This window comes from Pantherophis guttatus, chromosome 5, assembly GCF_059756535.1.
Source record: "Pantherophis guttatus breed Tessera chromosome 5, ASM5975653v1, whole genome shotgun sequence".
NCBI lineage: Eukaryota > Metazoa > Chordata > Lepidosauria > Squamata > Colubridae > Pantherophis > Pantherophis guttatus.
In genome coordinates this window covers 90,833,859-90,849,820 of record NC_142067.1, presented here as the reverse complement: position 1 = coordinate 90,849,820, position 15,962 = coordinate 90,833,859, and the positions used below count along the sequence as shown (strand labels likewise).

The window sequence follows — 15,962 nt, the reverse complement described above, 5'->3', positions numbered from 1 at the left end:
TACAGTATTTTCAGTTATGAAAGACACAGCCTCCTTTTAGAACTGAAGACTTGTCAACTTGGCAGCAGGAGCCACCATGGTGAATCAACAAAAGCTTTAGTCATGTCTTTAGATGCCCACCATGTGTTTATGAGCATTTCAGAACACAACTTTTGTTAAGGTTCACTTCACATACTGTAAGGTTTTGTAATTGTCTTCTTCTAGGATTTTTTTTTCAACTTCATAGCTTAGTCTATGCCTCTAGGATTTCATGAGAATGTCAAGTATAAATTCAGTCTCTGCTCAGCTTTTTCAAAATCAACCACAATCAGTTGGGTGTAGTTATGTGAAGCTATTACATAATTTGGTGATGGCTGAGCATTGCCTGTAACACTTTTGGGAGACCAATATGTAAGGAAGGGCTTTATTTGCGAGAATTTGGCAAATTTCTTTATGTTAACTGTGATCTGCCTATTTTAGGATTTGAGATTTTTATAATTTTCCAACTCATGATGACAGGAAATTTTGCTGTCAGTTTCTAGAAAACCTGAAGAGACAGCCTTGTGTCTCAGGTGGTCCCAAAATTAGTGTTTGTCAACTCCTGTATTACAAATTCAACATGTGACATTTTTTCTCTAATATGAGAAGCAGTTTTAAACCACAAACACCTGGCTTCTCAGTTTAAAAATACATTATGTATAGAATGCACAGAAATCTTTTAACAAACTAATCTACTATAAGACTAAAACAAATGCCTGTCTAATGAAGCATTAGCATAATAAATTAAAACAGTTCAGTTTAGAAATATCCAATGGTCATTTTTTCCCCCATTTTCTGCCAAAAAACATCACAAATCATAATCATATTTATGATCCTGGGATGCTACAACTGTTCATAAAAGCATAAATGCAAATCAGTTGCTTATTTATTTATTTATTTATTTAGCGTATGGTTGGTCACACACAGTATTAAAACACTTCATTTTTACAGGTTAAAAACAATTAAAACAATAAAAAAGCAGTAAGAAAACCTAAAAGGAAAACAGAAATAACATTTCAAAGTTTAATGTCGAGTTTGGAGATCCAGTCAGTAGCTGCCGTTGTTATGCAGAGGAAGTCCCTAGAATCTCCTGGATACCTTCTGTTAAGGCATTCCCTCACTATGTGCTGGATAGTCTGTCGAGGGGCCCCGCAATCACATTGTGCTGAAGGTGTCTTTCCCCATTTATACAGGGAGTCAGCACACACCCCATGAGTTGTTCTAATTCTATTATATGTCACCCATATGTGTCAAGGTAGGCTAAATCCTGGAGATATACTACTAGGATTGATATGCTTGGAGACATCTTGGGCCCACAGCTATTCCACGCCTCCATCCACTTTTGTGTGGTGTTCTGATGATCGGCCATCAACTTATGCGCTGTCAAGATTGGTGGATTTCTTGATTTTAATCGGCATCTTAAGAGATCAGGAATGTATCCATGTATGGGTAGAGACGAATTTAACAGGATCTTACTATACTCCCGAATGAGAGCTTCTTGTTGTCGTAAGTGCGGGGGGAGTATGTGACTAAGAACTGGTAACCAGTAACTAGGTGTAGTTTTTATGCACCCAGTTGCTAAATCAGTTGCTAAATGTCTGAAATGCATTCACGTGACCACCATGTAAGTTCGAGGATGAGATGTAAGTAGCTTTTTGAAACCCTTTGTAACTTCAAGCAGTCATAAGTTAAGCACCACCTACAATGCGGTAAACTTGGCATTTTTTCCCAAAAATAAAAAATAAAAAGGTATTTTCCTATGGTAAAAAGGTTATTTTCCCATAAGCCTATTTTAGAACAGAATAACTTTATTGCCACTTTGAATGTACACTAATTGGCATACATTAAAATGAAATAGCATTGCATACAGCTCTCAAAGGGTCACCACCTCCCATATATATACAACATAAACATGATAAAATAAAGAAATAAATACAAAACTATGCATATACCCACATATATTATATGACACAGAGAAACAACAGTCTAGTTCGGATGTGTACATGTACATGGCAAGAAAAACGAATCTTGCAAGTTTACCAGATGGATGGCATAGGGAAAAAAGCTGTTACAGAATCTGGTCATCCTGCTAGAAATACTTCGAAACCTCTTCCCAGAGGGGAGCAACAGAAACAGATAGTGGGTGTATGTTATAGCGCTTATAAGCAGTGTCCTGAATGACAGGAAGTAAGCTTCCTATAATCTTCTCAGCTATCCTTAGAAAGAGGATAGAAAGTCCTCTGTATGGACTTTCTATCTGGGGCACTGATGTCACCAAACCAAACAGTGATACAGTTTGTTAAAACGCTCTTTATCATTCCTCTGTAAAAAGTGGCCAGGACAGAAGGAGAAAGATGTGCTCTCCTCATCTGATGCAGACACTGGTTTGCACGCTTCACTAAGAATGAAGTGTGGAGAGACCAATTCAGATTGTTAGTTATCTGCACTCCCAGATAGTTAATACTATTGATATCTCCACAGCTGCAGCCTTGACACAGTGGAATATGACTATGCCAGCTCTTTCTAAAATCAGCAATGATCTCCTTTGTTTTGTTAACATTCAAAACCAAGTTATTTTTATTGCACCAGTCCACTAAAGCCTTCACCTCCTCCCTATAAGAATCTTCATTATCATCCCAGATAAGCCCCACCACTGCCATGTCATCCACATACCTCACAATATATTTGTAGCAGACTTGGCACAGCAGTCATGGGCCATCAAAGTGAACAGTAATGGACTCAAAACATGGCCCTTTGGGAAACCCGTACTCAAGGAGATGGGAGTTGGAAACTTATCAATAAGGAAATCAAGTATCAAATTACCTAAAAGAGTATTAAAATCTAATAGGCCCAATTTGTTCACCAAATGCTGAAGAATGATTATGTTGAACACCGAGCTAAAATCAACAAACAACATGAGTATTTTTCTCCAGGTGCGCCATGAGTATTTTTCTCCAGGTGCGCCAAGCTAAGATGAAGCACACAAGAAAGTGCATCTTCTATAGATTTCTTGACAGCACAAGAAATTAGCTATTATTGTTCTTTTCCTTTTGTAATTTAAGTTGTATATGGGTGTAAATTAATTTTTATAGGATACTGCACATTCACGAAATAGATTTTCACTATAAATAAATCAGCATAAATCTGCCTTATTCAATTATGTTTGCATATCCTGTCCCTTTCCCCCATTCTTCGGATTAAAAGGTATGAATGAAGCAATATAGTAAAATAGAATTTAGTCTGAAAAATATATCACTGTGCTTTGGCCTGATCTTTACTGCAACCCAACAAAGCAAGAACCACTTTTTGCTTTTGATTTTTAAAGGCCCACCAAACATCATCATGTTAATCATATCAACCAACAACACATCCGCAATGCCACTGCAGCTTTCATTTGTTTCCTTTTGCTGTGGATTTTATTCCTTGCTCCATTCTCCAAATGCCAAATAGCTCAACACCTTACTGCCACGAGCAGGATGTCTCAACTCTGAGAAAACAAAACGAATTGTTTCTGCTACACATTATTTGTTCACTGTTTCTGATTTGAAGCCAGAATTATCTTTGTCCTGAAACAGCCTGTTCCAGACTTGGCTACTGAAACACATTTTGCCAGCACTCCTTGCCCAGACAGTGGCAACCAACAATTTGCCTGGAGCTCTCCCAAGAAAAAACAGACCTAGAGGGAGTTCTTCCGATGAATGAAAAAACCAACCCCAAAGCATGCAGGTATGTGCAAAAGAAAACATGATTCCTGGGAAGCCTGACAGAATGATCTCTCCTAACAAAAATACAGCTCCTTTTGTAATTAGTGAGTGAAATGCACCAGGGAACATGGCTGTATTACAAGTGACATTCTAATTTAGAATAAGAAATCTTGCAAACACATCTTCAAAATACTCCGTTTGAAGGAATATTTATCAGGGGAACTTGGTGGCCTAGTGGTTAAGATTCTGAACTTATCAACCGAAATGTTTGCAGTTCAAGACCCAAGTTCCACAACCCCAGATAATGGTACCTAGATAAATAGGTACCATTTTGGTAGGAAAATAACAGCATTCCATGCGCCTTGGCGTATTGACATGCCAGCCACATGCCCACAGAATCATCTTTGGACAATGCTGAGTCCCTTGGCTAGGAAACAGAGATGAGCACTATCCCTAAAGTTGGACAAGTTCATTTAGACTGTAGTCAACACCTCGAAATAGACTAAGTTTACATCACCACAAAAATACTTTGTAAATTTTTTACTCATGTCGTTGAATAAGAGCTTAGAATAAATGTGAGGTTAAGTCTAGAGTTGCCTAATATAGTAGGCTGTCTCCAACTATCCACAATGTTTTCTTAAATATGTATGGTTGGAATTTTTTAAATATTCAGGATATCCAATAATGAAGTAAGCTAACTTAATTTACAAAAGAAATGGACGTTGCTTACCTGAATGTCCCTTTTATCCTCGCTGTGAAGACACTCCTCAACATGGGTACTGCTCACTCCTATTTGCATGGCTGGGTGTCAATCATATCCCTCTGGAGCTGGATACGCCCTCCTTCCTGCTCCTTCCTCAGTCTTTTCACGAAGACATCTTGGCCCAAGGGCATCAGGACTTGATACGAAGGAAAATCACCAGATTGCAGGACAGGAACAGAACAGCTACAGAGGGAAACAAGAACAGACCTCCACCAAGGCCAGACCCGGCGACGAAAAGGGAGGGACGGAGTGTCTTCGCAGAGAGGATAAAAAGGGACGTTCAGGTAAGCAACGTCCATTTTCCTCCTCGCTGCTCAGACACTCCTCAACATGGGACATACCCAAGTTCAAGAAGAGGGAGGGAACTAAGCCGAAAGCTGGCCTTGGGGAGAGATTACAGACTGTAAAACTCTTCTGCCAAAGGCAGCATCTGCAGAGGCAAACCTATCTAAACGATAGTGATTTACAAAAGAAGAAAGAGAGGACCAGGTTGCCGCCTGGCAAATATCATCTACAGATGCCTGAGTAGCCCAAGCCGCTGATGTTGCGGCACTACGGGTAGAATGGGGCAGGATACCCCCCGGGACAGGAGCCTCCCGCAACTCATATGCCCTAGAGATACAGGCTTTGAGCCACCTGCCTACTGTTGCTGAGGATACCTTCTGACCCAAGGAAGAGGGGAGAAATGACACCAACAACGCCTCAGTCCTGCGGAAAGAGGCAGTCCTCTTAAGATATCGTCTCAATGCCCTTCACACATCCAAGGTATGCCAGCGTCTCTCAGAAGGATGGCGAGGGTCCGGACAGAAATTTGGCAAGATAATTTCTTGGGCCCGATGAAAGCGTGTGTTCACTTTTGGAATAAATGCCGGGTCAAGTCGCAAGACCACCCGGTCAGGATAGAAGATACAGAGATCACTTCTCATAGACAAGGCCGCAATTCCGGATACTCGGTGAGCCGAAGTAATTGCCAACAAAAATGCCATCTTCAATGACAAATAGCGCAGGCTGATCGAAGCAAGAGGTTCGAACGGTGGTGCAGTCAAGGCCTGTAACACTAAGGTAAGGTCCCATGTAGGGTAGCGATGAATCGGCGGGGGCCGCAGGTTGGTGACCCCTTGGAGAAAGGAACGGATTCTGGGATCCTGAGACAAGGGAACTCAATTATCCCCAGACAAGACAGTGGCAAGAGCCGCCACCTGACGGCGAAGGGTCGCAGGAGCTAGTCCTTTAGAAAACCCCGCATGTAGGAATCTCAGAATGTCCGGAACAGCCACAGTCGTGGGGTCAACGTGATGAGTACTGCATCAGTTCGCAAAGGCAGTCCATGAAGCGTCATAAATGCGAACTGTCGATGGTTGCCTGGTGGCCTGAATGATGAAAATGACATCTTCTGATAAATGGTCCTTGAACAGCTTTATGCGCTCAAATGCCACACGGCTAATCGGAGCCATTCTGGCTCCGGATGGCGTATAGCACCTTGAGTCAAGACGACCTTGTCAGGTGGAAGCCTCCACGGCGGTTCGACTGACAGGTTCTTGAGGTCTGCGAACCACTCTCGACGAGGCCAATACGGCGCCACCAGCAGGAGATTCGCCCGCTCTTGAATTACCTTCCGGATTACTTTGGAGATGATAGGCAGAGGGGGAAAGGCATAAAGGAGCCCCCGGGGCCATGGACTCCGAAGAGCGTCCAGGCCCTCCGCCGCTGGCGATGGGTAACGGGAATAGAATCTCGGTAATTGAGTGTTGAGGGCTGTCGCAAACATGTCCACTACCGGCAGGCCGAACCTCGTCGACAGGTCCTGGAACAATCCGGGATCCAGACGCCACTCGGCGTGATCTATCTGGTCTCTGCTGAGCCAATCTGCTTCCCGATTCACAGTCCCGGAAATGTGTTCGGCTCTTATTGATAAGAGATGGAGCTCTGCCCACGACAGAAGCCTCTCCGCCTCCTGCATTAGAGTCCAAGAGCGGGTCCCCCCTTGCTTGTTGATATGGGCCTTGGTGGCCACATTGTCCGTTAGGATCAAAAGGTCTTGGCGATACACAAGATGTTTGAAGTGTAGAAGAGTGAACCTTACTGCTCTGAGCTCTAGCCAATTTATATTGTGCAGTTTTTCTGTCGACGACCAGACCCCCTGGGCTAACTGGGAGTTGAGATGGGCCCCCCAGCCCCGCAGACACTCGTCCATGATTAAAACTATCCATTTCGGTTCCAGAAAGGGAGAGCCCCTGCTGAGAGCCGGAGACAACCACCATCGCAGGAAAAGCCGAACTGGAGCCGGTACGAGAGATTCCGCTCGACCTTGCTTCTGGAAAGGAAGCAGGAACCATTGTAGGCGACGAAGATGGAAACGTGCCCAAGGGACAATGTCTATGCACGATATTAGTTATCCCAGGAGCTGGGAAAGTATCAGTAGTGGGACAGTCCGGTTTAGCAGGATGTGAGACACCAGTTGCTGAATGCTGGCTCGTCTGTCGGGGGACAGGAGGACCACACACTGATTCGAATCTATCGTTGCTCCGAGGTGCAGAATATGAGTCGTGGGGGAGATATGACTTTTGGTGAGATTCAAAGTGAACCCATGGTCCTGAAGAGTCTGAACTGCCAACTCCCGGTCTCGAATGGCCAGTTCGGTTGATGATGACAGGATCAAAATGTCATCGAGGTAGCATGCCAGACGGACAGGAACCTCTCTGAACAACGCCGCCACCGCTGCCAGCAACTTTGTAAAAGTCCTCGGGGCGGACGAAAGGCCGAATGGCATAGCCCGATACTGAAAATGGTGGTCTCCAAACACAAACCTGAGGTACTTTCTGTGCAACTGGTGAATGGGAACGTGCAGGTACGCTTCCTTGAGATCCACAGATTGCATTAGATCTCCCCGCCGGATGCAGCCGAGCAATGATTTGAGAGAATACATTTTGAACCAATGGTATAAGATGTGTTGATTGAGACGTCGTAGATTCAAAATGCCTCTCCAATCTCCCAAGCTCTTCGGTACCAGGAATAGCGTTGAATAAAAGCTGGTTCGGAGCTGGTTCGATGGAACATGTTCTATGGCTTGTATCTGCAACAGATGTTGAATCTCGAGAGATAGTAGAAGTCGCTTGTCCGGTTGGGCCGGCCAAGGGCAATGAACGTAAAAGTCCTGTGGTATGGTAGTGAATTCCAAACATAGACCGTTGGTGACAGTTTGGACAATCCAGGCATCCAAGGTGGTAAGCGGCCACAGGTGGGAAAAAGCCTGGAGTTTCCCACCGATCAGCACCAGGGACGTAGCGGGCAGAAGAAGACCTGAAAGGGCGTCTGAAGTTGGCTTGTCGGCGACCGCGGTCACGAAAGGACGCTCGATCTGAAGCTGGCTGGTACTGGAACTGAGATGATCTGTGATAAGAGGCGCTGCCAGCGCCTTGCTCCTGACGAAAAGGCTGCCGGTTATAAGGCACATAACGCCTATCCTGGCGTCGGAATGATGTGGGCAGCACCTTCTTCTTATCCCGGTTCTCGACTAGTACAGAATCCAGGGACGGGCCAAACAAGGCAGGCCCTTTGTAAGGAGCCACAGTTAGACGCCACTTGGGCTTAGCGTCAGCTCTCCAGTTACGGAGCCACAACAGATGTCTTGAAGAAACTGTTGAAGCCAAGGCACGAGATGCAAATTTAGCAGCGTCCAAGGATGCGTCAGCTGAATATTCAGCCGCTGCGATCAGTTTAGCCAGGTCTTGCTGCAAACGCGCGTCTTCAGGTGGAAGCCTGTCCCTCAATTGACGCAACCACACCAACGATGCTCGGTTGAAAAAAGATGAAGAAGTAGCTGCACGTATGGCCCATGCCGCTGCCTGGTGCGTCTTACGAAAGGCCATTTCGGCCCGTTTATCCTCAAACTTGAGGCCATCCCCTGCTTCACCTACCAGAATGGAGGAGGACGTAAGACTAGCCACCGGATCATCAATCGTAGGCAACTGCAGAAGGGCATCCAGCACAGGAGCCGAAGCGTAAAGTTTCCGATCGAATGAATTTGGGCCAGAAAGCGAGGCGGGGTGGTCCCATGGCTTCTGAATGACCTGGCAGAAAAGGTCAGGACACGGAACAAAGTCGTAGTCAGGTTGATGCAGATTAAACAAATTACTGTTAGGGCCAGGTGGAACAGAGGCAGCACCCTGATTTGTGTTGGTATCCATATTAGTGGCAGCCTTCGCTTTGCGTAAAAGAGAACGGAACAAGGAAGGCTTAAACAACCCTAGAAAGGCCGGCTTGTCCTGGACCTCTTCCTCGTCACCGGACATCTCAAAATCCTCCAGGAAATCATCCTCCTGGGCAGGTGCAGTCACATGACCATAGGGAGCAGAATGTTGTTGTCCAGAATATGACATGAAGTAGCAGGAACACAAACTGGAGTCGGGAAGGTACCAGTGGTCTGCTGTAACCCCACTTGAAAAATACGGGACATAGCCTGAGTAAATAGTGATTGAAAATCCACAGGCTGAACAAAAGCAGGACCCGCTTCAGGGTGGAGGCCGGCTGCAGTGGGCGTAAAGGTAGCTTCAGGGGCAGACCTAGACGCTTGAGACATGTGGCTAGCAGCGCTAGACGACCTTGACCTAACACTAACACAGGGCTGGTTAGTTTGAATCAAAGGCAACCCCTGAGAAGTGGATGGGCAATCCTCACACAAGTCATTAGAGATGTTACCCACATTATGGGACACCCTTGGATCACAAAGCTCCTCTTGGCCCACAACCTCATCCACTGGCTCATGACAAGAGAGCGAGGGAGCCTGCAATTTTGCCTTAGCAAATTGTCTTTCTAAGGCGTTGTGCCTACGTTGGGCATCCTTATCTGACTTGGAAGACCTGCTAGACTTTGCAGGTTTGGAACTTTTAGACTTCTTCCCCTTGACCTGTTTAGGGGAAGGCACTGGAGAAGGAGAAGGACTCTTGTCAAGGTCTGAAGAAAGGGCAACAGCCTCCATATTATCCATACAAAACAGACCCTCATGTGTCCAATCACAATTGAAATTAATTAATATAATAGTTGATATGCAAATTTTAATAAAATTAATTAATATTGTGATAAATATATATATATTTATATATATATATATATAAATATATATATCACTCTCAATTAATGAAAGGTATCCCTTCCTTCTTCTTTTTTTTTAATTTATTTTTTTATTTTATAAAAATAAAAGGTAGGTACTTCCCTGAATGCAGTTAATCAGGTGACTCCAGACCGGTGCCACACGCAGGTAAAGTCTGGGCAGCGCCCACACCTGCGGCGAAGCCAACGACCCTGGAAACCAAAGCCCAGGTCGCGGCGCCAACGAAACAGCAAAGGGAAGCGAGCCGCCTTTGGACACAAAATGGCGGCCCATGAGGAGATCCTCCAAAGATCACAAGCCAGGCGAAACAAAGCGCCTACGGCCGGATAGCCTCCACAAGTAAAAGTAAGAAATCGAAGGCACCGTTCGGCTAATGAGTATGCCAGCCGGCAGGGACTCAAGCCGATAGGATCGTGCTGCAAAATAAGCGAAAAGGGTCGCTATTGGCTCAGCGACCAAGCGGCAGGCAAATGGCGGCAAAAACAGTAGGAATTCAAATCGCCCGCCAAGCCAAGCCGCGAACGGCGGCCGGAGCCCCGAACCGCCGTTCCGCTTCAATTAACTTTGCCTAGTAAGGCTATAAGAAGCGCAAGCCTCAGTAAACGACAGGAAAGGTCCCAAATTGAAAATTAACGAAATCAAATAGTAATTTGGCAAAATATTAAATGAGAATAGACACCCTAATGCACTTGCAAATGGCTGAGTGAAAAGACTGAGGAAGGAGCAGGAAGGAGGGCGTATCCAGCTCCAGAGGGATATGATTGACACCCAGCCATGCAAATAGGAGTGAGCAGTACCCATGTTGAGGAGTGTCTGAGCAGCGAGGAGGAAAAAATCAGCCTTTCTGTAACAGCTTGATTGGAATACAATCATGTAAATGTTAGGTAATTGCAGCTTACTTAAGTTTATATATGTGATATGCTTGAAAACATGCTCTGTTGACTTATATTGGAGTAAATGAATAGAATTTCAGTTGCATAGTCCATAACTAAAATTGCAATAATTTATGGACAATAAGAATGAACAACAGTTTAAAGATGATTAATCTCATTACAATCAGATTATCAAGGATCATATTTACATGACATTTCTTTTGTTGATTTTTAATTAAAGATTAGAAAAGTTTGCATAATTTTTCTGGTGACCATTCATCTGGATGTAAATCAATCCACTGTTGCTTAAATTCATTAATAGTCAATCCATACCCATGCATTACTGTATATTCTTTACATCTCAGCCTATACTGTACCTTGTGCTGGAATATTTTTTAATAAGGATGATTGCAGCTGAACTATAAAAAGCTAAAGACAGAACTCCACTGAGAAAAGTAATCAAAGAAAACAAAAATAAACACAAGGAAGACTTTTATGACAAGATGATTTAGAATAAATGTGTTAAACTGGGGACCCGCGGGCTGGATGCGACATGCACAGGCCACGCCCACCCCAGCTTCGCAAAGGCAAAAAACATCATGATACATTGTGATACGTCACGTGATGTGATCGAGTTTGACACCCATTATTTAGAAGGAGGTACTATAACATTAATTAATGAGCCCTCAATATAATACAGCTAATTTCAAATAGCCCTATAGCCAAAACTGATCACAAACATTTAGCATTCCTGAATGGATGACAATCTTAAAGAATAAAATTGAAGCAATGTATATAAATGGTTCTTTATGTTAGCTCTGAAAGGTTTCAAATGCCACAACGATAAATTTCAATATACTGCCAAGCATTTTGACACAGCAGGAACTATCATAATTACTCAGATATCTGTGATAATTTGAGCTAATACATGTTGGAGAATCTGACCTCCAGGGATGTATGCATTAATCAGATCAAAAGCAAACATTTTGTTTCTATATAGAACTGTTTCACTTGTAGATCAACACAACAGCATAAGCAATTGGCCATTCAGTTACTCTGTTAAAAAAAAAACATCATCCTGTTAATCACAATGCATGGCATGTGTTTTCCTCAATTATGGGTCCCCTACCAGAAGCCTGGGAGTTTGAGGGTTCTGCACAGTAACTTAGATGTTCCTAGCACCATACTCTTCCAGACAGAAAGCTCCAAGCCATTCTCCCAGCTTAGGAGATACAGCCCAAATGCTCTTATCATTACTGGAATCACCTTATCCTTTACTTTCACATTCTCTCCAGTTCCTCTTTCAGGGCCTGGTTCTTGTCCAGTCTTTCATACTACTTCTGCCTGATGTTGCTGTCACTTGATACTGTACATTTTCCATCACTGTTGGTTCTTGTCTGCTACAACAATATTTGGCTGTAACTGTCTGTCCATCTGGATCTGGTTCTTATCCCCGGCATTCTCTATCACCTTCTGTGGAATCTTCCATTTGGACTTGGGAAAATCTAGCCATGCAGATGTTCCTGTACTCAATGCCAGCTATTAGATTGTGTCGTTCAGTATGTGCTGTCCCTGCCCACATATTACATCCTACCATGATGTTGGACTGTTTCTGGGGCTTCTTTGCATCTCAGGTGCTGTCTAGACTAGTGTGATATACCCCTGCTTCAACAGATCTGGTGATTAGTGCCTGTTCTTGTGCTTCTATGATCAGTACCTCAATGATGTCCTTTAGTCCAGCTCTTTCCAGCCACTGAGAAGATTTCCCAATGTCAGCCAATTCAGTTGTCAATGGTATATCCCATGCTAGGTCTTGTCTATTTGTTAGTGCTCTGGATACCCATGACTTGTCTTTGACACTTACCAGACCCTGCCTACTTTCTTTCCAGCTGATGCAGGATACAGTCCCTGGATATTAGACTTGGGATAGAAACCTCCATACATGTTCTCCTTTGGCCAGCTCATTATACTGGCAGGAAGTCTGATGACTGACAGGGCATGCTGTTAATGGCATGGATCTTGTTCTTTCCATTGATCTGCCTTTTCAGGACCTGTCTTTCTTTGATGGTACTTGGATGCTGTGGTCTTCCTAGCCTGATCAGGTTCCATGTGAGTATGGAATATCAAAGTACTTGTAGCTGGTCTGCATGTTGCTATGAGGCCTGCTTGGTCTTAACTACCTTCCCTCTCTTTACTAACATCCGGCTACAATGAAAATGAAATCCCAATGTCTTCACTGTAGATCAGTGGTCATGTGGATCAGTTTTCAATTGGGGGCATGCACAAAACAGGAAATGATTTGTTGTTTCCAACCTAAAACAAGTCATCACATTCCAATTTTTTTTAAAAAAAATTTCAGGATAGACATAGTTAGGCAGAAACAAAACATGGAGTGTTTTGTTCTTCAGGAATTTCCTCATTCAGTTTTGAATGCATTATGATTAAAGTAACTTGTTTTTAAAACACACAATGCAAGAATGACAGTATTGCAATCCACTAAAATGTGCACCTATGGAATAATTTAGCACTATTCTGCATGGATGCAGAAATATCCTCATTTAAGAATTATTCAAAAGAATCCCAACAAGAGAAATGTAAACTGGATCTATATAGTTGGATGAATCCAAATTGTTATTGTTTTAATATTTTATATTTTAAATATGTTTTATGGTTCTTAAAAAGTTTTTATATGTATTTTGTTTTTTAATTCTTGTTTGGGAGCTGCCCAGAGCTGGTGAAAGATGGATGGCTATATGAATGTTTTAAATCAATGAATATATAGAAATTGTGGTAACTAATAAAACATTATTTCCTTTTACAAACACTCTGTACAAATTTGGTTTCTTTACACTTGTGCTCTTCCTGCTTCTATAGCCATGGGCAGAAAGCAGGTATGAACCAACTAGTAGTTTTTTTGTAATGGAAAGCTGTGAGCTGTGCAAACATCTCAAATGAGCCATGCAATTCACCTATTACCAAATTATTCTTCTTATTTGCTGCTATATACATTTCTTTTACATCTGTACTATCACTGCCTTGGGCTTCAGGGAGCGTGCAAATTCACTCCTTCTCAATTTAAAGAGGTACTGAACTATAAAATTCAGAGGTAGAAGAAGGAAAGAATATTCTGTTGCAATTATCCAATTGTGAACAGCTGTAATTGCTATAGTAGCAGTAATAAATATAGCAGGAAGGGGCTGTGCAAAACCCAGCAAGAGTGGGCCCCTACAGCAACAAAAATAAGATTGAGTGAAAAATAAGACTCATGCAAATAAAACAGGGTATAAACAAAAGCTTCAGAATTGTTTTGGAAGAGTCACCTTCTCCAAAGGTGCACTTTGTTTCAAGTGGGTTTACTCAAGCTCAATTTTATGTCACTTAGAAGAGAATTACTTCTGCCTTTTTTTTTTTGAACTACAATTCCTATTCTGTACAGCAAGTCAATAGTGAGGAATGATGACTGCTATAATTGTTGTATTTTAGACCATACTTGTCATACTGTCAAAAAGCCTAGCATCACACAATTAACATTTTGTGGTGTTAGTTCTTTAATTAAACTCTCCCCTATGAAAATATGTTGTAAAGAATTTAATAAGTCTAATAGTAAGTTTGGTATATAGCCACAGGTATGGATTTTCTATTTACAAATTAGCCAGAAATGACTAGGCTAAGCCTTGTAGGACTGCTAGCATGTTAATAAACTATATAAGAAAAAATGAAAATGAAATCCCATTTCATATGTGATGTTCACCCATCATATATTGTTTAATGTTACAAAAATCTAAAGTTTTACTTCGCTTTAGATTATCAATATCATTTAATCTAGCACTGACACTTTTTTACTACCAAATGCTTTATTAGTTATGTTTTCTTTTGAAAACCCAAAATGGAAGGAGCCTTTAGAAACATAATCAGTTGCAGCGAAAGGAAAAGAATCAGTTGCAATTTTTGAGCAATGTGTATTATAAAAAAAACACATAAAAAGTAGAATGAACTTAAAAGAAAAATAAATTGAGAAATGTGCAACATCTATAATGTAGTAGAAAAGGCCATATAAATTACCTTTCGCATTCAGAATTTCTTCTTTGATTTTCATCACAGATCTTTGGCCTTTCTTTTCATCATTTCCAGCTGTTAGAAAAATCAAAATAGAGAATAATGAATGACTGGTAACATATTATAAATACAAACATTACGTAATATAAAATACATAAAAAAATTACTTTGTATTAAATGTTTAGGTAAAGAAAACAGAACAACGAACAATGAAACAGTGCAGGGTTTTTTTACAGTAAATATAATGTATTTATATGTAGTATTTTCTTAATTAAAATAGTCCTATGTCGTCTTTAATTGCTTTATTATTTACTTATAAATATAGAATCTGATCAGATCACCGTGATCCTGTAGTAGGAAACCATATGCTTGACATAAATATAGTGAGTTGAAATATTAATTCAATCTTTACATGAGTTTTCCAAGAAAGGATGTGGAAAAAATGTAAAACAGTTTTGATGATACAAAAAATGAATATCTAGAGTTTTAAATTAAGGTTATGTACATCAATACAACCTATGAACCACTTTCTAGGGAAATAATAGATAAATGTACCATATTACTCAGTTATTGTGGGTGCTATGCCTGGAAGAGGAAAAGAAAAGAAGAAGGTTGGGCTGGGTTGCCCATGGCATTGTACAACAAGGGTGGGCCAAAGCATAAGTAAGTATTGTGGTGTATTATTTGCATAAAAATTAAGGTGCCTAAATAAATGTTAGCATAAATATATACAACCTAGATAATGTAAATTAAAGTACTTGCTCAACCTGTATTTACATTTTCAGAAACAGCAGAAAAAAAACTGATAAAGAAATAGTAATAAAAGTGGAACATCTCCCTGGAAAATTGAAATCTGGGAGCAAAAATTGTATAGTTCAGGTTCAATGTTTTTCAAAAGTGCAAAGATTCATACTCAGGCAAACAAGCCATTTCAAAATAGAACTCTAGCTTAACCAGAACCACTTATAAGGGAATGTAGAAAGAAATGAATTATAACAATAGCATCTTTTAAAAATATAAAGAATAAATAATATCCAAAGTATAAATTTTCATCTTAATTTAATCTGCCGGTTTGTCCATTATTTGCAAAGTGATAAAACCATAAATGTGATAGATAACATAAAGACATAAATGTTAGAATGAAGAATAGAAAGCACATTCAAGACAGTATTCTATAGCTGAATTTCAAAAACATCTTCATTGTCTGTCCTGCTTTTAAGTTGAAAAGTGGAGAACTGCTATTCTGCTGTTGCCTAAATTTCCATATAATGCTTTACATATTTCAGTACATTTTTCCTTGTAATAAATTTGCTAACCAAAGAAACAAAATATTTGCCAAGATTAAATATAGGTAATTTAAAGAAATTTTCCAGGGCACCTCAATATCAGAGGCAGGTAAGTAAGGTTTAGTGCAATATAAAATATAATGAGAAAGAAGA

The 15,962-nt window shown here is 41.3% G+C and overlaps 1 protein-coding gene across 4 annotated transcripts in view; it reads right to left on the bottom strand.

Moving 5' to 3' along the window:
• Nucleotides 1–15,962, bottom strand: part of DHRSX (dehydrogenase/reductase X-linked) — a 122,119-nt gene that overhangs the window by 82,578 nt on the left and 23,579 nt on the right. For all 4 annotated transcript variants that reach the window (XM_087895303.1, XM_087895300.1, XM_087895301.1 and 1 more), the window contains one exon: nucleotides 14,530–14,598. In XM_087895303.1, the coding sequence (XP_087751429.1) occupies nucleotides 14,530–14,598 (69 nt within the window). The remainder of the gene's footprint in view (nucleotides 1–14,529; nucleotides 14,599–15,962) is intronic.